Source organism: Zalophus californianus, chromosome 7 (genome assembly GCF_009762305.2).
Source record: "Zalophus californianus isolate mZalCal1 chromosome 7, mZalCal1.pri.v2, whole genome shotgun sequence".
Lineage (NCBI taxonomy): Eukaryota > Metazoa > Chordata > Mammalia > Carnivora > Otariidae > Zalophus > Zalophus californianus.
This window is the reverse complement of record NC_045601.1, coordinates 16183423-16202889: the sequence shown is the minus strand read 5'-3', so window position 1 is coordinate 16202889 and position 19467 is coordinate 16183423. Positions and strand designations below refer to the sequence as shown.

At 41.7% G+C, this 19467-nt stretch overlaps 1 protein-coding gene across 12 annotated transcripts in view; it reads left to right on the top strand.

Moving 5' to 3' along the window:
- PLEKHG1 (pleckstrin homology and RhoGEF domain containing G1) overlaps window positions 1-19467 on the top strand; it is a 220157-nt gene that overhangs the window by 128585 nt on the left and 72105 nt on the right. For all 12 annotated transcript variants that reach the window (XM_027602566.2, XM_027602557.2, XM_027602558.2 and 9 more), the window contains one exon: window positions 2241-2746. In XM_027602566.2, coding sequence (XP_027458367.2) covers window positions 2339-2746 — 408 coding nt within the window. In that variant the 5' untranslated portion in view covers window positions 2241-2338. The remainder of the gene's footprint in view (window positions 1-2240; window positions 2747-19467) is intronic.

The window sequence follows — 19467 nt, the reverse complement described above, 5'->3', positions numbered from 1 at the left end:
GTGTGTCCAGGTCTATGGGAAGTAGGTTGATCTGGACCTTTCCAGATGCCCTGGCTTTCATGGACAGTATATCCAGTTTATTTTCGGTACTAAATCATTGCCTCACTGGACCTGGGGGACCTTAAGAATAATCATATACTTCCCCCAAAGTAGTGCCCATTTCTGAAAGTGAGATCAACCTCACGGTTATGGTTATGATGGATGCCATCATGAGGGGAAGAAAACCTTGCTGGGTCTGCTTCCACTTTTGACAGCCTAGGACTTTCTTAACACCAGTCCCAAATGTGGGCAAGTGTCTTCTGCTGAAAGCACACCTACATGCCTGGCTGATTCTTGGATTTTTGCCATACTCAAGTTGGATCAGGCTTTTTAGGGCAAGTGCATTTTAACTACTATAACCAATCCATGTTTTATAGGCCATAACGTTGTTATAGAGCAAGCAGAAAGAATATTGCAAAAGCTTTAAAAATTTGTGGCAAGTTTATACCATGTGGTAGTGGTTATGCTGATAAATTACTCATTTCCTACACATTTCTTACTATTCCTGCTTGTTGACCCAATTTAGTTCTTTGATTTTACATTTATAATTGCCATATTTGCATTATAAGTTGGCACTAATACTTGCCGTGAATATAAGCTATCTGGAGAAAGTTAGGTTGTGGAAGGATACAGACCGGATGGATTCTTTATATTCTAGAAATATCGCTACCAGCTCTTTGAAAATCTTTATTACAGAGCCAAACCAAATTCATGTTTTGAAAAATGATCATCTATATTCTTCTTGTTGTGTGTTTTGTTATAAACTTCCAAACATAAGTTGCACTCTTGTATTTTTCTAAGAAAACCCGTAGGTATGGATCCTGGTGGTAAGTAACCTGCCAAAATGAAGCAAATGTCTTCGTTCATCACACTCTTCATTGCAAGGTATATTGTTCCATAAACTTGGGATCTCATTAGGGGCAAACAATGTTGGTCCTGCCTTGCAAATGAAGAAGACTGGAACTTTGTGTGTTTCACCAAAATAGCTTCTCTGAGTTTCTTTCACGTAGGGCCTCAAGATTTAAATGCTACATAGATTAAATGACCTTTGGACTTTGCAGTTACTCTCTTCTTGTGCCCTCTTCTAAACACTAACGGCCCTTTCTCTTTAAAAATACATAATTTTTCTCATAATTGAGTTTCTATATTATTTAATTGTATATTTACCCTGCTGTGTTGTCAACTTTATGTGGGGAATGTTGTAGTTAATCAAGTATCCTCTATAACAATATAACTTCATATGCACCACAAATGGGATGTCAATTTTCTTTTGTTTTGTTTTTTTTAAGATTTTATTGATTTATTTGAGACAGAGAGAGCAAGCACAAGCAGGGGGAGAGACAGAGGGAGAGGGAGAAGCAGACTCCCCGCTGAGCAAGCAGCCCGATGCAGAACTTGATCCCAGGACGCTGGGATCACGACCCCAGCCGAAGGCAGCCACTTACCTGACTGAGCCACCCAGGCGCCCCGCTGTCAACTTTCAAGTAGAAATTGAGAGAAATGTGTTGAGAGAGAACGTTTGAAAGGACGTATGGGTCTTAATAGTTTGGCTTTTGTTGCCCAGGATCAGAAAGTTATTGTCCCAACACTTTTTTTTCATGCCGTATCCAAGTGAAATGTGAAATTGTCAGCGTCCGTTAAGTAGAAAATTTTGTGGAACGAGAGTGGGGTACTTAAAATGTAGATCAGTGTTTCGTAAAATTCCATACGAATCATGCAGGGTGTGTTTTAAGCACATAAGAATCACGTGCGGCGCTTGTTAACGCTACCGAGGCCTTATGCCCTGACCACTGAGCCTTTGATTCAGTAAATCTGGACGGGTCTGTGTGTATGAGTCACTCCAGGTGATCCCACTTTGAGGCAGTGGCTGCTGGGCTTCTCGAACTTTATGCACAATGGCATTGGTGTCTTGTGAAAGTGCGGACTGAAGTTCAGTAGGTCTGGGGTGGTGCCTGAGACTCTGCATTTCTCATGTGTTCCCAGGTGATGCTTTAGAAACCCTGACTTTGCAACTCGACCTACCATGGGTGCCTTTGTATTTCCTTCTACAACGAACCCACTACCTTTTTTAACGTTTGACCATACATACTTTTGGGCTAGGTTTTAACCTCCTTTAAACCTTGTCTGATGTAATTTAAAAATACTTACCTTCTCCTTTTCTTTCTTTTGTTCTTTCCTTAAAAAAAAAAAAATGAATATAGATGTGCACCCGTTGTGTCTTGAAGTGCCATCAGCTGTAACAGAAACTCCAGATCGCAAGGCCTCCGCCAGGCATCCACACACCCTGGAACCCAAGGCCATGGAGCTCTCCGACAGCGACCGCCCGGTCAGCTTCGGCTCCACGTCGTCCTCCGCCTCTTCCCGGGATAGCCATGGCTCCTTTGGCAGCAGAATGACCTTAGTCTCAAACAGCCACTTGGGCTTGTTTCACCCAGATAAGGAAGCCGGGGCCATAAAACTGGAGCTGCTTCCAGCCGGGCCGTTTTCCAGCAGCGAGCTTCAGCGGGAGAGCCGGGCTGGGCCGCAGGACACGGACCAGGGTGGTGACGTTCAGCCCAGGGCCCCGCGGGGCATGGAAGCAAGTGGGGCGAGCAGAACAGGGGCCGAGTCGGCCACCAGCCCCAAGCTCCTCTATGTGGACAGAGTTGTTCAGGAGATTCTGGAGACCGAAAGGACTTATGTGCAGGACTTAAAAAGCATCGTAGAGGTAAGGCAAACTTTCTTCTTTGGTTCTTTTAAAGCTTGTCGTGCAGGATAAATATGCTTGCAAAATAAAGCGCAAACAAAGCCAGGGATTGGGGATGTTTTGTCTCCTAAGACGCAGGAGTAGGGTGAATGTTTAAACAGATCATCACCTAAGAGGAACCCGAGGTCCATATTCGTTGTGTTAAAAATCCTCTTCATATTTGCAGCAATGCACTAATGATGTGTTAGAAGCAAGAACAAGGGTGCCAACGCGCCCACCAGTAGATTGTGTGGATAACTTCTCCACCTGAGAGCTCCCAAGTGCTCCGCAGGGCCTGGAGCAGGACTGGAAGTGTCCTGACTTGCAGATGTCAGGTGTATCTGGACTGAAGCCATCCGGCTATCTCCACCTTAATCACAATTGTCTACTGGTATCTGGGAGCTTCCCAGACAGGTACTGATACCTGTGTCCCACCTCCAGAGACTGTGATTTCAGGGGCCTTGGGTATGGCCCCGGCAGAGGGCTGGTGGAAGATCCCAGCCCACTGGGATTCAGATGAGCTTGGGAGTCACTGTTTGATGCTGTTCTCTATTGGTTGGTGTTTGGGAGAAGATAGGGAAAGGAAGAGAAAAAACATGGGCTTTGTCTTATCTCGGGCATCTACTTTCTTTTCACTTTGATAGTGAACAAGTTTGCGTAAATTACTTGACCCCACGTGAATCGGGCTCAGCTGATGGGCCGGATTAGGTACTCTGGAAACTGAGTTATGAATCGACTTTGATTTATAGATAGGTTTTTAAGGATAAAGTAAAAATTACCATAGCAGCTCAGATACTAACTCATTCACAATTAATGATTAAAAATATGAATATTTTAAAGGCAAATTTATATACTATAAAGCTGGACCCACGTTGCTGCCTGGGAATATACCAAGTTCTTTGATTGGTTAGTGCCCTCCTCCTGTTTTAGACTTTTAATCTAAAATGTTTCAGAGTATAGTGGAATATTTGCTGATGAGCACATTCTGCACCAAATACATGCATTCTTAGAGCTTTAGAAAAAAAATTCTGAGGCATAATTGTGTGTTGAGTTCCATAAATGACAGAACCAGACACTGTCTACTAAAAATAGTTATGACATAACTTCCTGGTAAAAATAGAAAAATCAATTGATGCTCAACCAAAACAATATGGGATACCAAATGTAGAATACAGCAGGCCAATTTTCTTTTTAATTTCAACAATGATGTCATTTGTACTTGCGAAGAAATACCTGTGAAACTGCCAAAAATTTTGCAACCTCTCAGGAAATTCATGGTTGTCAAAGCTTGCTTTGGTCTGTCCTTTTTCTTTTCTTTTCTTGAAATCTCTCCACCTGGCCAAAAGTCACCATACTGAGAGAGAGCCATAAGTTACTGAACTGATATTCCATGAACACTGTTGTTTTTTTCTGAGGCTGGTTGCTAAGCCTTGGTGAGAGGAAATGGGTAAGATCTGAACAAAAGGGGACCAATAAAGACAGGATATTCTCTGCTAAGAAAGTTTCGGTAGAAGTTCTCTTCCAGGCTGCCCAGGTGTTCTTGCCCTTTTTTTTTTTTCCCCTCTCCATGATTGGTGAATTGACCATGTTTTACACTGGGGGTTGGTGGACTTTTTCTATAAAGAGCCAGAGAGTAAATGTTAGGGTTTCGGGGCCCTAAAGTCTCACTTACAATCGCTCAGGTCTGCTGTTGTAGCTCAAATGCAGCCACAGGACATTATGTCAATGAATGGGTATGGATTTTCCAGTAAAACTTTAGGGCTAGGTTTGACCCAGGGACCATACATAGTTTGAGGCTATGAATTGGTGCCTGTGTTTTATTAACTCTAAAATGAGACTAATAAGTAGTACCCACCTCATAGGATTAGTATGAGAATTAAAAAATACATGAAAAACTCTTAGAACAGGATGTGGCACATAGTAAGCTGTTAATAAGAGGAGAGTATCCTCAGCAGCAGCCTCCTCTGAATTTGCTGGTTGAGAGCGGTCACCATTCAACTATTGTGTTTTACCTAAAGTCTTTCACAGAAATAAACAGATTAGTCAGTTTGCTACAGCAGACGTTTAATTAGAAAAAAAAATTAAACCGGTGATCCCAGCATTACTATTTCGCATGCAACTGGATTATTTCCAATGAATCCACTGAAAACCTGAGGTGACACATAAGGTGACACATGAGGATGTTGGGAGGTGGAGTATTTGGGGAAGAAAAGTCCCAAACATAGTGGGAGGCACCCATGTAGGTTGAAGTAAATGCTGCTTTGTTCCAGAATTCACCAGAATGCTTTGGCTTTATTTACCCTCTCCACCTAGAAAAAGCCAGACTCTTTAGATGAGGGATTAGTTGTCACAGCCTTTTCTTCACGTACTTTTGTTATGGGGCCACCTCTGTTTCTCAAGATCACAATTTTCACAAAATGGTTAAACTCATTTTATCTAGTTCTTTCCTTGACGAAGAATAATCAATTATTTTTCCACTTGGAGCAACTCTACCCAATAGAGACGGTGAAAATCGATATTCTTTTAAAGTACAAAGTGTCGATTCCATTCAAATGTATTTTCCTTGATCCATTTCTAACTTATTTTTATAATTCTGTAGCCGACTTCTCTCAGATCCTCAATTTTTCAGATGCAGAATTTCAAAATGGGAAAAGAGCTGCTCATTAACAACCTGCTAATACAAGTTCTCACCACACCTAAGGGGTGGAGCTTGTTAGTTGGCTCCTTCTCAGCAAGAATTATTTCTGAGGGGGGAAAAAAAAAGTCTAAGCATTTATAGAGATACTGGTAAGTCACCTTTCATCTCTGCAGGAGCACATTTCTGATTTTCTGCACACTGCTTAACAAATTCCATCTAATGCGCTTCTTCCTCAATTTCCCCTGTAAGTAGCGTCTTTTATCCATATACCACAAACATCATCCCCACAGGTCAGGTTTAGATTTGTTTGTAGGATTTATAAATGGAAACATTTTTGTGAAAGATCATGGATATATACATAGATTTAAGAGACATTAACACAGAGGCCCCTGGCTGGCTAGGTCAGTGGATCATGCAACTCTTGATCTCGGAGTTGAGTTTGAGCCCCACATTGGGTGTAGAGATTGCTTAAAAATAAAATCTTAAAAAGAGAGAGAGACATTAACACCATGTGCTTTGACCTATTCAGCGTGGTCCCAGAATAACTGGCTTCGGAGAAGAGATCCTTCCAACCTTATTTAGGCAAAAGAATCCCCAGATGTTGGTTACACCTACAAAGAAGGTTATCTGCCTTTCTTTCCCATATGTAGAGAGATTGTACTAATCCCAAATATATAGGTCTTTTTCCTTTCCCGTTTCCTGAACATTTTAAAAATGTCATTGTTCTTATCCCTATTGCTGTTTATTTCTTGCATTCCTCCCCAGATCCTTTGTTCTGAGCCCCCTGCTCCTCCCTCCCCCACCATGGCTACTCCATCCTCTGCTTCTTTGCCTGACATGCTAGTCGTCTAATTTTATACACTTGACATTTGAGAGAAAGAAGGAAAGAAAGAGAGGTGAGATCTTGACTGTCCCCCCTACTCAAAGGAACAATGGAGCTGTTATTTCCATTTCTATATATGGCTCCTAATAGCATTCACAGATAAAATGAGGTAATAAATAAGAAAGCAGGTTTTAAAAGTTAAAAGTAAAATAACCAATGAGACAACTTGTGGAGAGATAGAAATCCGTGGTTGGAAAGTAGAAAATAAGTATCTCTTTCATGTTTAATGGACCTTACAGTGACTGAGTAGGGACTCTCATGGGTAGAGGGGGTTTCTTTAATCTTCCTAAATGATCTATAAAAGAGCCTTTGAAAGCCTCATAAGATTTGGCCCCAGATATACTTTATGGCCTGTTTTAGCCTTTTAGGAAAGTTTTTAAATAGTTCATAATGTTATATAATGCTGTGCAATTAGAAGTTAATTCCCTACTACAAAATATCATCTTTGAACTATAAGAGATGCTACATTAAATCATCTTTTTGGACATTGAGGACATGTGTATTTAGTAGAAAAAAGTGGGTAAACTACTAAATGTAACATGACTTTATTTTTTTCTATCATCTTCTAGAGAGCTAAAATTCTTTTCAAGCACCTTTGTCCACACAGTGTGTTTAAAAGCTGAGAAGTGAGTATCCCAGCCTTAATGTTTAAAACTTAAAGAGCCAAAGCCTTATTAAACATAGCTTTGTGGAGAGCATTCAGCATTGTTCAAAAGCTGTAGCTGAACAAGGATTAGAATGTTGATCTCAGAGACCCCCTCTCTGCCCCCTCCCCCACCAGCTCTTATGTTTAGCAGTCTACAGGGACTCTTTGTTTTAGTTCATGATAGTGTAGACAGTGTCAGGGTAGGTGGAGGAAAGAAGGATGCTTTTCACATGCTTGCTGACGTGAAACACACTGAAAGCTATTCTGCCGATTGCCATGGCTTCCAGAAGAGGTTGCTCTTAGTACTGGAGACACCACGTTAGTTGGAAGAATAACCTTCTTACACATGGGAAGCAAGCCTTCTCTCAAATCAGCAGAGGGGAAGAAAGAAACCTAGTGACCAGTCCTGAGGCGTCTGTAGGGCCTGTCCACCGTTTTCTCTGTCTAGAGACTTAGGGTAGAGACTCAGACTCTGATAGAATGCAATCTGAGTTAGCATTTGTCCAGGGCCGCCCCTCCCTCCAGGACAACGCTGTCAAGGTTTGGATGTGGTTTTCTGATGAAGTCTGGCTTGCTTTGGATCCTGTTGGAGAAACAAGACTGTTTGGTGTGGAAAAGGGGCAGTTTGCGTCTCTGCCGCTCTCTTCCCTTAGCCATGAAAATAGGATTCTCTGTGAGCATCTCCTGGACCAGCCATAACTGCGTAGGACTGTGAAGAGGAGAAAGGTCTCAAACTAAGAGATAAGGCTGTTGAGAAGAGGTGAACTGTCATGGCTTTTATTACCCTTTTATTTGCAGATGTCCTCACTAAATACTTTCCCTCCAGTTTAAATAACATTTATTATACTGGCACTTTCTATGAGGTCGTGTAGAGTTTTTTGAATACTGGGGGAAATATGTGCTCAATGCTGGAGTGTAGGACTTGGCAGGAATTGTTTTTAATGAAGGCTTGTTATGTGGGTAGATTTCATAAAGAACTTACACTGTGGGATTTGGCACAATTTAATGTACTTTTTTTTTTTACGTGGCATTTGAGTACTTTTTTTGAATGTCTCTATTTGTTTTTCCCTCCAAGGGCTTTTATCATAAAACCACTTAAGATCTATGAGAATTTAGAAGCAAACCTGTTAAATAGTTTTCTGCTTGTGTCGGAGCTATTCTTTAAGTAGCACATCTAATCGCTGTACCTAACCCCCCCAATCTCACTTCGACCATGCGCCATGCGCCATGCACCATGCACCGTGCGCCATGCGCCATGCGTGTCCAGATCTCTCTATTATTGTTGTCCTTGTTACCATGTTCCCTCCTCTCCTCCCCTACCTCATCCTCCTCTCTCGCCACCTCAATGACGAAAACTTAGAAGGTAGAAACACGATGATTTCTTTCCACTTCTCTTTTTGTTTGTTTTTATTGAAGCATAATTGACATACGATATCCTGTTAGTTTCCTGTGTCCGATGTAGTGACTTGACATTTGTATACATTGTGAACTGATCACGGTAAGCGCATTTACCATCTGTCATCGTACAAAGTTAACACAATATTACTGACTGTATTCCCGGTGCTGTACATTACATCCTCATAACTTATTTATTTTATAACTAAAAGTTTGTACCTCTTAATCCCCTTCGCCCATTTCGCGCCCCACCCCCAGCCCCCACTCCCTCCGGCAACCTCTGTTCTCTGTACCTGCGAGTCTTGGTTCTGTTTGGTTTTTCTGTTTTGTTTTTTATATTCCACTTAGAAAAGTAAAATCACATGGTATTTGTCTTTCTCTGACTGACCTATTTCACTTAGCATAATGTCCTCAAGGCCCACAAATGGCAAGATCTCATTCTTTTTTGTCGCTGAGTAGTACCTCACTGTGTATGTACACCCCAGCTTCTTTATCCATTAATTTGTCTGTGGCTGTTAGGTTGTTTCCATATCTTCATATCCATATCTATTATAAACAATGCTGCAATGAACATGGTGCAGATATCTTTTCAAATGAGTGTTTTCATTTTCTTTGAATAAATACCAAGAAGTGAAATTGCTGGATCATATGGTAGCTCTTTTGGAGGAAACTCCATACTGTTTTCCGCAGTGGCTGCACCAAGTTGCGTTCCCACTGTGTCTGAGGGTTCCCTTTTATCTACATCCTTGCCAACACTTGTTGTTTCTTGTCTTTGATAATAGCCATTCTGACAAGTGTGAGATAACATCTCATCGTGGTTTTGATTTACATTTCCCTGATGATTAGTGATGTTGAGCATCTTTTCACGTGCCTATTGGCCATCTGTATGTCTTCTTTGAAAAGTATCTAGGGGCGCCTGGGTGGCTCAGTCGTTGGGCGTCTGCCTTCGGCTCAGGTCATGGTCCCAGGGTCCTGGGATCGAGCCCCGCATTGGGCTGTCTGCTCAGCGGGAAGCCTGCTTCTCCCTCTCCCACTCCCCCTGCTTGTGGTTCCCTTTCTCACTGTCTCACTCTCTGTCAAATAAATAAAATATTTTGGGGCGCCTGGATGGCTCAGTCGGTTAAGCGACTGCCTTCGGCTCAGGTCATGATCCTGGAGTCCCGGGATCGAGTCCCGCATTGGGCTCCCTGCTCAGCAGTGAGTCTGCTTCTCCTTCGGACCCTCACCGCTCTCTCTCTCTCTCTCTCTCTCTCTCTCATTCTCTCTCTCAAATAAATAAATAAAATCTTTAAAAAAAATAAATAAACAAATAAAATATTTTTTAAAAAGTATTCAGATCATCTGCCCACGTTTTAATCAGATTGTTTGGTTTTGTGTTATATGTTATATGCATTCTTTTATATCTTGGATATTAACCCCTTATTAGAGATATGATTTGCAAATATTTCTCCCATTCACTACATTGCCTTTTTCATTTTGTTGATGGTTTCCTTTGCTTTGCAGACGCTTTTTCGTTTGATGTAGTCCCATTTGTTTATTTTTGCTTTTGTTGCCCTTATCTGAAGAGACAGATCCAAAAAAAAAAAAAAAATCACTAAGACTGGTGTTGAGGAGCTTACCACTTAGGTTTTCTTCTAGCAGTTTTATACTTTCAGGTCTTACATTCAAATCTTTAATTCAGTTTGCGTTAATTTTTGTATATGGTGTAGGAAAGTGGTCCATTTTCATTCTTTTGCATATGGTTGTCTAGTGTTCCTGACATTGTTTATGGGAGAGACTGTCTTTTCCCCATTATATATTCTTCTTCCCTCTTTTGGAAATTAATGAACAATATGTATATACATAGGTTTATTTCTGGGCTTTGTATTCTGTTCCGTGGATCTATGTGACTGTTTTGATGCCAATCCTGTAGTGTTTTAATTACTATAGCTTTGTATTATAGTTTGAAATCAGGCATTATGATACCTCTGGCTTTTTTTTTTTTTTCTTTTCTTTTTCAAGATTGCTTTGGCTATTTGGGTCCTTTGTGGTTCCATACAAATTTTAGAATTATTTGTTCTAGCTCTATGAAAAATGCCTTTGGAATTTTGATAGGATTGCAATGAATCTGTAGACTGCATTAGATAGTACGGATATTTTAACAATATTAATTCTTCCAACCCATGAGCACAGACTATCTTTCCATTTATTTATGTCTTCTTCAATTTCAGCACAGTGATTCTGAGTGTTCATCTGTTCTACCCATTGTAATGTAATGTGGGTGGAAGGGCAGAGACCTGGGTTTTCACTTTTTTCCGGTCCTAATGAGTTGGCTCATGTTGATGTTCTGTTCCTTTACAGTCAGTCAGAAGGTATTAACAATGCAAATGTTCAAGGTGGGCAGCATTTAGTGAAAGCAAGGCCAGTAGAAGTTTTCGGAGCTGATGAGTAAAAGTAGCATAGAAAAGTAGCTGTTGGCTCTTGACAAGTGTTCGTGTGTACTTAATGACGGCTGCCAGTTTAGGTTATTCTCTCCAAATCTTTATGGTTAGATCTTCAGTGAAAACTTAGGAACATTATTTAAAATACTTACATTAATCAGATTCTCCTGGGAGCATGGTAGAGAGTGACATCAAGCTTTGTGACCATTCCTAACACCTCACTGGTTCCCAACAGCTGTAAACACACTATGTATCTAACACTTCTAAATTTTCTCAATATGTGCCTTGATAACAACAACAAAAACACTAAGAAATAAACATGAACAGCAACTAATATTTGAGTACTTACCGTATATCAGGTGCCGCCTTAAGCCCCATCCTCACTCACAGCCCCATCACGTGGGCATTATTATAATTTTCCTATTTTAGCACAAGAATATGGAGTGTGCAGAAGGTTAAGTAAGTTGTCCAAGGCCACATAGGCAGTGGTAGAGCTGGAACTGAAATGGGTCTCATTCCAGAGCCCACTCCTTTTACCAGTAGTCTACACTGTTACTGCAAATCTTCTCTTAGAACCTAGCAAAGAGTTCAAAGGTCTTGCCCTCTTCTTACTCTCTCTGGAGCAGGGTTTTGCAACAGGAGCCCCACAGACATTTTGGATTGGACAATTCTTGGTTGTGGGAGACAGTCATGAGTGTTGCAGGATGTCTCACAGCAAACCTGGCCTCTACCCACTAGGTGCCAATAGAACCACCACCATCTCCTTTCGTAACAACCAAAAAGATCTCTAGACATTGCCGAACATCCCCTGCAGGACAAAATCACCTCTGGCTGAGAACCTCTGCTCTATAGATTCGGAACACGTCTTACACGTCTGCGTAAGAATAGGCTAAGCCACAGTCACAGATAGAAACTCTCCAATGTAGTGGCTTAATAGAACAGGAGTATATTTCTTTCTTTTGGAACAGTAAGTGTGCAGGTTGGCGGGAGCAGTGCTCCTGCATGCACTCATTCCAGGACCCCAGCTGATGAGGCTCTGCCATCTTCAAGATTGCTGCAGTCTGCACCATCTCATTCAGCTAGAAGCACAAGGAGACAGGGAGACATGCCTGGGGAGGTCTCTAAGACAGGCCCAGAAGGGGCTCACCCCCCTGGCCTCATTCCCCAGGTGAGACTCTTCTCAGATGGCCACAACCAACTGCAGATGGAGTCTAGCTGTGTGCCCAAAGAAGGTGGGAAACATTTGGTGAGCACCTGGCAATCTCCAGTGACACATTGTATAGAATGAAAACATTCTCGTTGTGAAACTACACCATGTGTCTCCCCTCCCCGCCCCCCCCACCCCCGCTAACCATCACTAAAAATAAAAATGAACAGGGAAGAAAGCAAAAACGATTTTGGTGATGCTTACTGCTGAGATTATGGTGACTCCCTCTACCAAGTGGTGCTACAGAATATTTTAAATGAATTCTTCATTTTGGTCTTGGAACAGACTCAGACCAATGTGTCTTTTTTGCTCCTCTCTCCCTTCTCATGTATCTTCATCACCCCCTTTTTCTTTACCCTTTCTCCCATTATTCTACTCATTCCCATCCACACAACCAGCCAATAGGGCTCTTTGGAATTATTGAACACCATAAGTAGTATTCCAGTTTAAAAACAGGGCTGCTGGGTCTAGCAATAGTTCAAAAGCAGGGTTTGTGCTTATCTTGCTAGTGTTCTGGGAACCTTGTGAACAGAAAGCAAATCAATGAAGATAATGGACCGAAGCCATTAACCACTTAACGGAATGATGCTTGGGATCTACAAGGTTATGGCCACACTGCTAAAGTTTATTTGAAAACTGAATGCTCTCCTTTTTACTGCTCTGCTCTTCTTTAAAACTCATTTCTTAGCTATTCTGAGAAGTCAAAATGAGAATTATGGATATTTCAACAAAAAATAAGTAATGAAAGGCCAAACTGTGAAAATTGTTTTTATACATTCTTAGCTTTTTACTCCCCAAACTAACTGACGTTATTATGGATGCTTTTCGGTAAGAAGCTGAAGTCAATTTGCATCCTTCCAGAATTGAACTTACAGAAAATAAATTTACCATTGATAAACGGTAGTCTGTTTATATTGTTAACCTTCACCCGGGGTACGGTTTTGAAATTACTTTGTAGCAATAGCATAATGATCACCAATTGTTATAATAATTATGGGTGCAGTGATGGTCTCATTGTCTCCCTGAGAAATACTAAACCTCAGATAATGGAAAAGTCACCCTTGAGTTCCTGACAGTCCTGATTTGTGACTTGCTTCTTGAGATGTGGGGCGGGATGAATAGTTGAGGTCAGTCTAAGGATGTCAAGGGTATTGGGGCCATGAGTCAGGCTTTGTAGGGTATTCTTACTGGGTTACAAGAGTTTATATTTTGAGAATAGATTATAGATGGGGATTGTTTTAATGCCCATATCAAATATCTAAGACCCAAGAAAGAGAACATACAGATGAGAGAGGGAAGATCTATATGCATGTCAAAGTGCCTACAATTGGTTGTGCTATAATGTGACATATGTATGACATGTGTGTTCCTAAAAATCCCACCCTGGGCAAAGTCAACTTGGGGGAAAAATAAGACTTACAGGAAAAATGAGTTTTGAATACAACATTCAAAAACATCATCCGTGATACATTAAAAAAGATAGGAATCTGAGGAAAATTGGAGACAGTTTTAGACCTGTTAAATGGTTAAGAAATACATACCTTGTATGTAGATATGACACTTGACCTTGAAGTTGCTTGTGGAAGCCCCCTGGTTGCCACAGCTGCCACCCTCTGTAGGAGAGGGAGCGAGAGGGAAAGAGTGAGAAAAAAGAATAGTAGAGAGGGAAAAGAAGACAAAAAACAGAAACAGAGAACAGAGAGGGTAAATGCAAGATAGGCTAAGAGGAATGAGAAAGATTAAAGAGAGAGGAAACCATCCAGAGGGTTGCCATTTAGGAGTTACTATGAAGGCACAGAAGGGGCTCACCCCCCTGTGAAGTAAGGGTACCTGACGTGGGTGGGTGTGGCACACGACGCCCGCGCAGGTGGACCCAGTTCCCTGGTAGGCATTTGGGGTGAGTGTGAGTGTTTTGAATTCCTGTGCGGCTCTCAGGAACTGGGGGCATTTTTTTGCACCCACCTACTGTTTCTCATGGATGAAATCCTGCACAAGCGAAGGCAAAGTTAGGAAATTTGAATTAAGTTCAAATTGTTCCTTTGTGGGGCGCCTGGGTGGCTCAGTCCATTAGGCATCTGCCTTCGGCTCAGATCGTGATCCCAGAGTCCTGGGATCGAGTCCCACTCCCCCTGCTTGTGTTCTGTCTCTCTCTCTCTGGCAAACAAATAAAATCTAAAAAAAAATGAAATAAAATTGTTCCTTTGTATTAATCATGTTGGGAACAAATTCATGTTTTCAAAACAAACATTATGGCAGAACTGACTGTACTTATTCTTTGAAGTAATATGACCTATTACAAGTAAGTCTCCCCACCACCCTCCCCCCCATCTTTGCTCAGAGTAGAAGATTGAAGAACAGTATCCCCACTGTCAAAAAACATGGCCTCCCATTTATCTTAAATGAGACTAATAAGGACTATGACAAATATCCTTAAGGCTCTTTTCATTTCCACCCTTTAAGAAAAAATGGTTTGAAAGAATTTCAAGTTCTCTTAGCAGTTTGACAGTTCATTTCTGGAAACTAACAAATAGGTTTTGTTTTTTTTTACCCTACTCTCAAACCAACAAATATGATTACTTATAAACACAAATAGTTGTAGGAACTTTTTCTTTTACTGAAAGGATGTGCACAATTTGGTCGAATGTTCTTGCACAGATGCTAGCATTTTCTGTCTATGAAACTCTTCGTACACCAAGGAGAGTTAAGGGGTAAATGTTAGTGTGTCTCTGATATTAAAATTAGAATGATTTTTTCCACCTACACTTGCAGATTCAGTTAGTCGATGTATTAAAGGAAAGTGTAGCCTTACAATGCAATTGGGGGGGGGGCATGGGGAAGAAAACAAAAACTGTCCTTTTCACAAACCTAAGTACATTCATTTCTTCTGCATGATCAAGCACTTCTAGAAATACCTGCAACCAAAAAAGTCCTTCCCATTCTATTAGCCTTTTCTTTTGAGGCAACATTTTGATTTTTAATAAAAAGGCATTTCAGAAACTTGAGTTAACTCAAGTGATTGAGTAGCTATTATTACTGGTCTGCTAAAGAACTGCTCATGGGGCGCCTGGGTGGCTCAGTCGTTAAGCGTCTGCCTTCGGCTCAGGTCATGATCCCAGGGTCCTGGGATTGAGCCCCGCATCGGGCTCCCTGCTCGGCGGGGAGCCTGCTTCTCCCTCTCCCACTCCCCCTGCTTGTGTTCCCTCTCTCGCTGTGTCTCTCTCTGTCAAATAAATAAAATCTTTAAAAAAAAAAAAAGAACTGCTCATATATTTCAAAGACCGCCCGTGGGCAAAATTCTATTGCAGATTTGCTAAAACAGGTCCTGTTCAGTTGGGTTAGAATCATGCTGCCTTTTGGATGTGTGCCATCTTGAATATTCAGTTATACTGAGTGGGTAGAAAATTATAGAATTCAGGAAATTATGCTCTAAACAAACCAACCTTCAGTTGGAAGAAGTTTCCCATGGCCAGAAATACCTTCCAAAGATGTTTGCACCTTGTGAAACTAATCACATGGAAGAATTTACCCAGATTATGTGATAAGCCTAAAGCCAAGTGCAACCCTGCTCTTTAACACCTAGAAGAGGAAAACGTAGCTCGGGCTAATGCACAGCTTGTCAGCCTCGCACAACATAGTAGTTAACTATTTTCCCATCATTCATGTCTTTGGCTTCTCCTTTGAACACCAAGACTACTTTGCCACTTAAGGGGTGTAGCACTGTTCTGTATAGTAGCTCGCATAGAATTTTTTCATCTCTTTTTTAAATTGGTAAAATATACATAAAATTTATCATTTTAACCATTTTAAGTGTACAATTCAGTGACACTGAGTACATTTACATTACATGGTTGTAAATCCATGTAAAGCCATCACCACCGTCCTTCTCTAGAACTTTTCTATCAACTGAAACTGTGTACCCATTACACAATAACTCCCCATTCCGCCTTCCCTCAACCTCAGGCAACCCCCATTCTATTTTCTGTCTCTCTGAATTTGACGACTCTAGGTACCCCCATATAAGGGGATTCGTACAGCATTTGTCCTTTTGTGATTGCCTTATCTCATTTAGATCATGTCTTCAAGGTCTATCCTTATTTTATAGAGTAAGCGTCAGAATTTTCTTCCTCTTTAAGGTTACATAATATTCCAGTGTCTATATAGACCACATATTATTATTTTTTTAAAGATTTTATTTATTTATTTGTCAGAGAGAGAGAGCGTGAGAGAGCACACAAGCGGGGAAGTGGCAGGCAGAGGGAGAAGCAGGCTCCCCGCTGAGCAGAGAGCCCGATGCAGGACTCCATCCCAGAACCCTGCGGTCATGACCCAAGCTGAAGGCAGACGCCTAACTGACTGAGCCACCCAGGTGTCCCTAGACCACATTTTATTTACAAATCACACGCAATTACAGAACCAGGAAATAACTCAGGTCTGACTGCAGATTCTGCAAGGGCTGAGGTGTGTTGGTATGTTTTCCTCCCCTTTCTTTCCTCTCCTCTCAGCACTGTATCTGACCCTCAACGGGCCATCCCTAAATACCTGCTGTAGGAATGATCTCGTTCTACCCAGGCATTTTTATTTTTATAGGTGAGGAAGTAGAGATTCAGAGAACCAAGTGATTTCCCCAGCTGGATGCAAATCCTAGTTGTCGTGACCTCTGATCTTAAGCAGTTACTTAACTTCTGTAACCCCGGTTTCTTCGTCTTAAAAAGAAAGCGATATTGCACCCATCCTAGGACCGCGCGAGGATTAAATGAGGTAAAATGCTCAAGCGCCCGACAGCTGATAGCCGCTCAAACCCAGACCCTGAGGCTAAGGATTGGCAGCACCAGGACGTACCCAGGTCCTCTCTCCCAGCCATTTCCCTTAGAAACAACTGGGAAACCTAAGATTTAGCAAGCGCCCCCTTACAGACCAATGAAGGAGAGTTCTCATACATAGTTGTTAACGAAATTTTCTGGAAACCTATTACTTTTATTGCCCAGTTTCCTCTCTCTCGGCCACTGATGGGCATCAAATCAAGCCTCTTCTGTGTCTAGCCACCACAGAGCTGAGACACGACCAGAGGGCTGATACAGAAGGGACATGGCAACAGGTGGAGTCCCCTCCTTAGCAACTTCTTGGGACAAGTCTAATACAGGGGGTGAAATTGCCCCAGCACAGGGGGAGGTAGGCTTTGGAAGGTCTCCTGCAGCCCCGAGAATGTGTCTGGGCTAGTCCGCTGGTGCTGATCATCCGGATGGTGCTCTGGGACCCTTTTTTGCCATTGCCCGCTCTGAAGTAGGAATCGGCTTTGAGGTTTGCTTCCTAATTTTAAAAAGTATAAGGTAAAGAAGGTTACTGATTAAATGTATAAATTTACTTAACACTCAAACGTAGCCAGACTCTTCAAAAACCACTTTTATTAAGATCCACTAGACGAAAACTCCTACTTCAAAAATAGGAAAAAGTAGAACATAATGAAGATCCCTTATGAGGAACACGCAATTAAGAGGTCACCAGCTAGATTTATACCAAGGATAGTAAGCCTCATAAACAGGTTCAAAGGGGCTATTATTTGAGCAATTAAAAGCTATCACCTCAGAAATCTGGTTAGGAGGAGCAGCTAAAAGATCGGGTGTAGCCCAAGCTACACCCTGGGCTAATGAAATCCGTTTCTCCGGGGGTGGTGTGTGTTTTTTTCTTTCTTTTTTTTGTTTTTGTTTTTTTTTTTAGATTTTTATTTATTTGAGAGAGAGAGAATGAGAGAGAGAGAGAGAGCATGAGAGGGGGGAGGGTCAGAGGGAGAAGCAGACTTCCCGCTGAGCGGGGAGCCGGATGTGGGACTCAATCCCAGGACCCTGGGATCATGACCTGAGCCGAAGGCAGACACTTAACCGACTGAGCCACCCAGGCGCCCTCTGGGGGTGGTGTCTGTTTTTCTGAAGCCCTCCAGATTCCAAAAGGCAATCAATGTTGAGGTCTACAGTTCTAAAGGGATTTTTTCCCCATTGTTATGAAGCAAACAGCCGACATTTAAAGACAGCATAAATTACAGCCCCCCCCCCCACCTCCTGCAAAATATAACAAAATGATGAAAAGCTAAACTCTGTGAGAACGGAACCCAAATCCTGACTCTGCCATTTTCCTGTGTCATCTTGGACAAGTTACTGAACTTTTCTACGTCTCTACATTTTCACCTGTGAAATGGAAATAATAGGGTCATTATGAAAATATATAAGGTTTTCCCTGCAAAGTGCTTTAGCACAATGCTAGGCACACAGTAAGCCCTCAAATGAGAGTTATTATTATAGGATTATTAATATAATTGGCATTATTTGCGAAGGCCAGTAATTTCTGGTAGGTTTTAAAGTATCATCAGTTGTTGTGTTTGTTAATCTATGTTATTTCCGAAAATTATTTTAACCGTGCAATTTAAAAAAGGATAGGTTATACCTCATTGCAATTTTTAGTTTACCTGGCATACCTACATGTAGTTGGAATTCATCTCCAATATAAAGGGCTGCAGTGGTGGAAGGAAATTACTTTCAGAATTTTGATTTGAACTAGGTCAAACTGAGATTGATTTTAGGGACAGAGGGTGGGCCTGGGCCCTGGTCCCATAGCTATGTGCCCATGGACGACCCACCAGTCTGACCTCAGCTTCATCCTCTATAAATGAGTTTAATTCAAAAAGCTGAAATCTAAAGATGACTGGAGATCTCATCTCCTCCAGTCTCAGCTCTCAAGAATGTAACCAGGAAATAAGCAAGTCCTTTGAGCAGCCAAAATAGATTATTTCAAACGCCAAACAGTAACTCCTATGTCTTTACCCCAGGAGAGGCCCCAAGCTCTCACTAAGAGCCTATTTACCCTACATGTTTAAAATAAGCTTAATTATTTGGTTTCCTCACCCACAGCAAGGGAGGGTGGGCGTGGGGGTGACAGCACAAGGAGCCAGAGGAAGGAACTCCTTAGCAGATCAACTAATGTAAGGCCATCTAGAACTCACCTCGGTCACCCTGGTGAATTTTTTTTTTTTAAGATTTTTATTTATTTATTTGAGAGACAGAGAATGAGAGATAGAGAGCATGAGAGGGAAGAGGGTCAGTGGGAGAAGCAGACTCCCCGCTGAGCGGGGAGCCCGATGCGGGACTCGATCCCGGGACTCCAGGACCATGACCCGAGCTGAAGGCAGTCGCCCAACCAACTGAGCCACCCAGGCGCCCCACCCTGGTGAATTTTACTTGTGAATTAGGGCTTAGAGCATAACCAAAGTCCTTACTGATGTTCCAGAAGAGCAAGAAAAAACTTTCCTTATGTTTGGTAAAGCATCTAAAATCTACCATCTGATGCCTGGCCTTCATAAACAAAGTGATTTTGTAATTATAGTAATTGACTTTTTCAACGTCTTCTGCTCTTGTAAAAAAATACACATTACAGAAAATTTACCATCTTAACCATTTTTAAGTGTACAATTCAGGGGCCTTAAGCACATTCACAGTGTTGTGCAATCACCACCACCAGCACCCCTT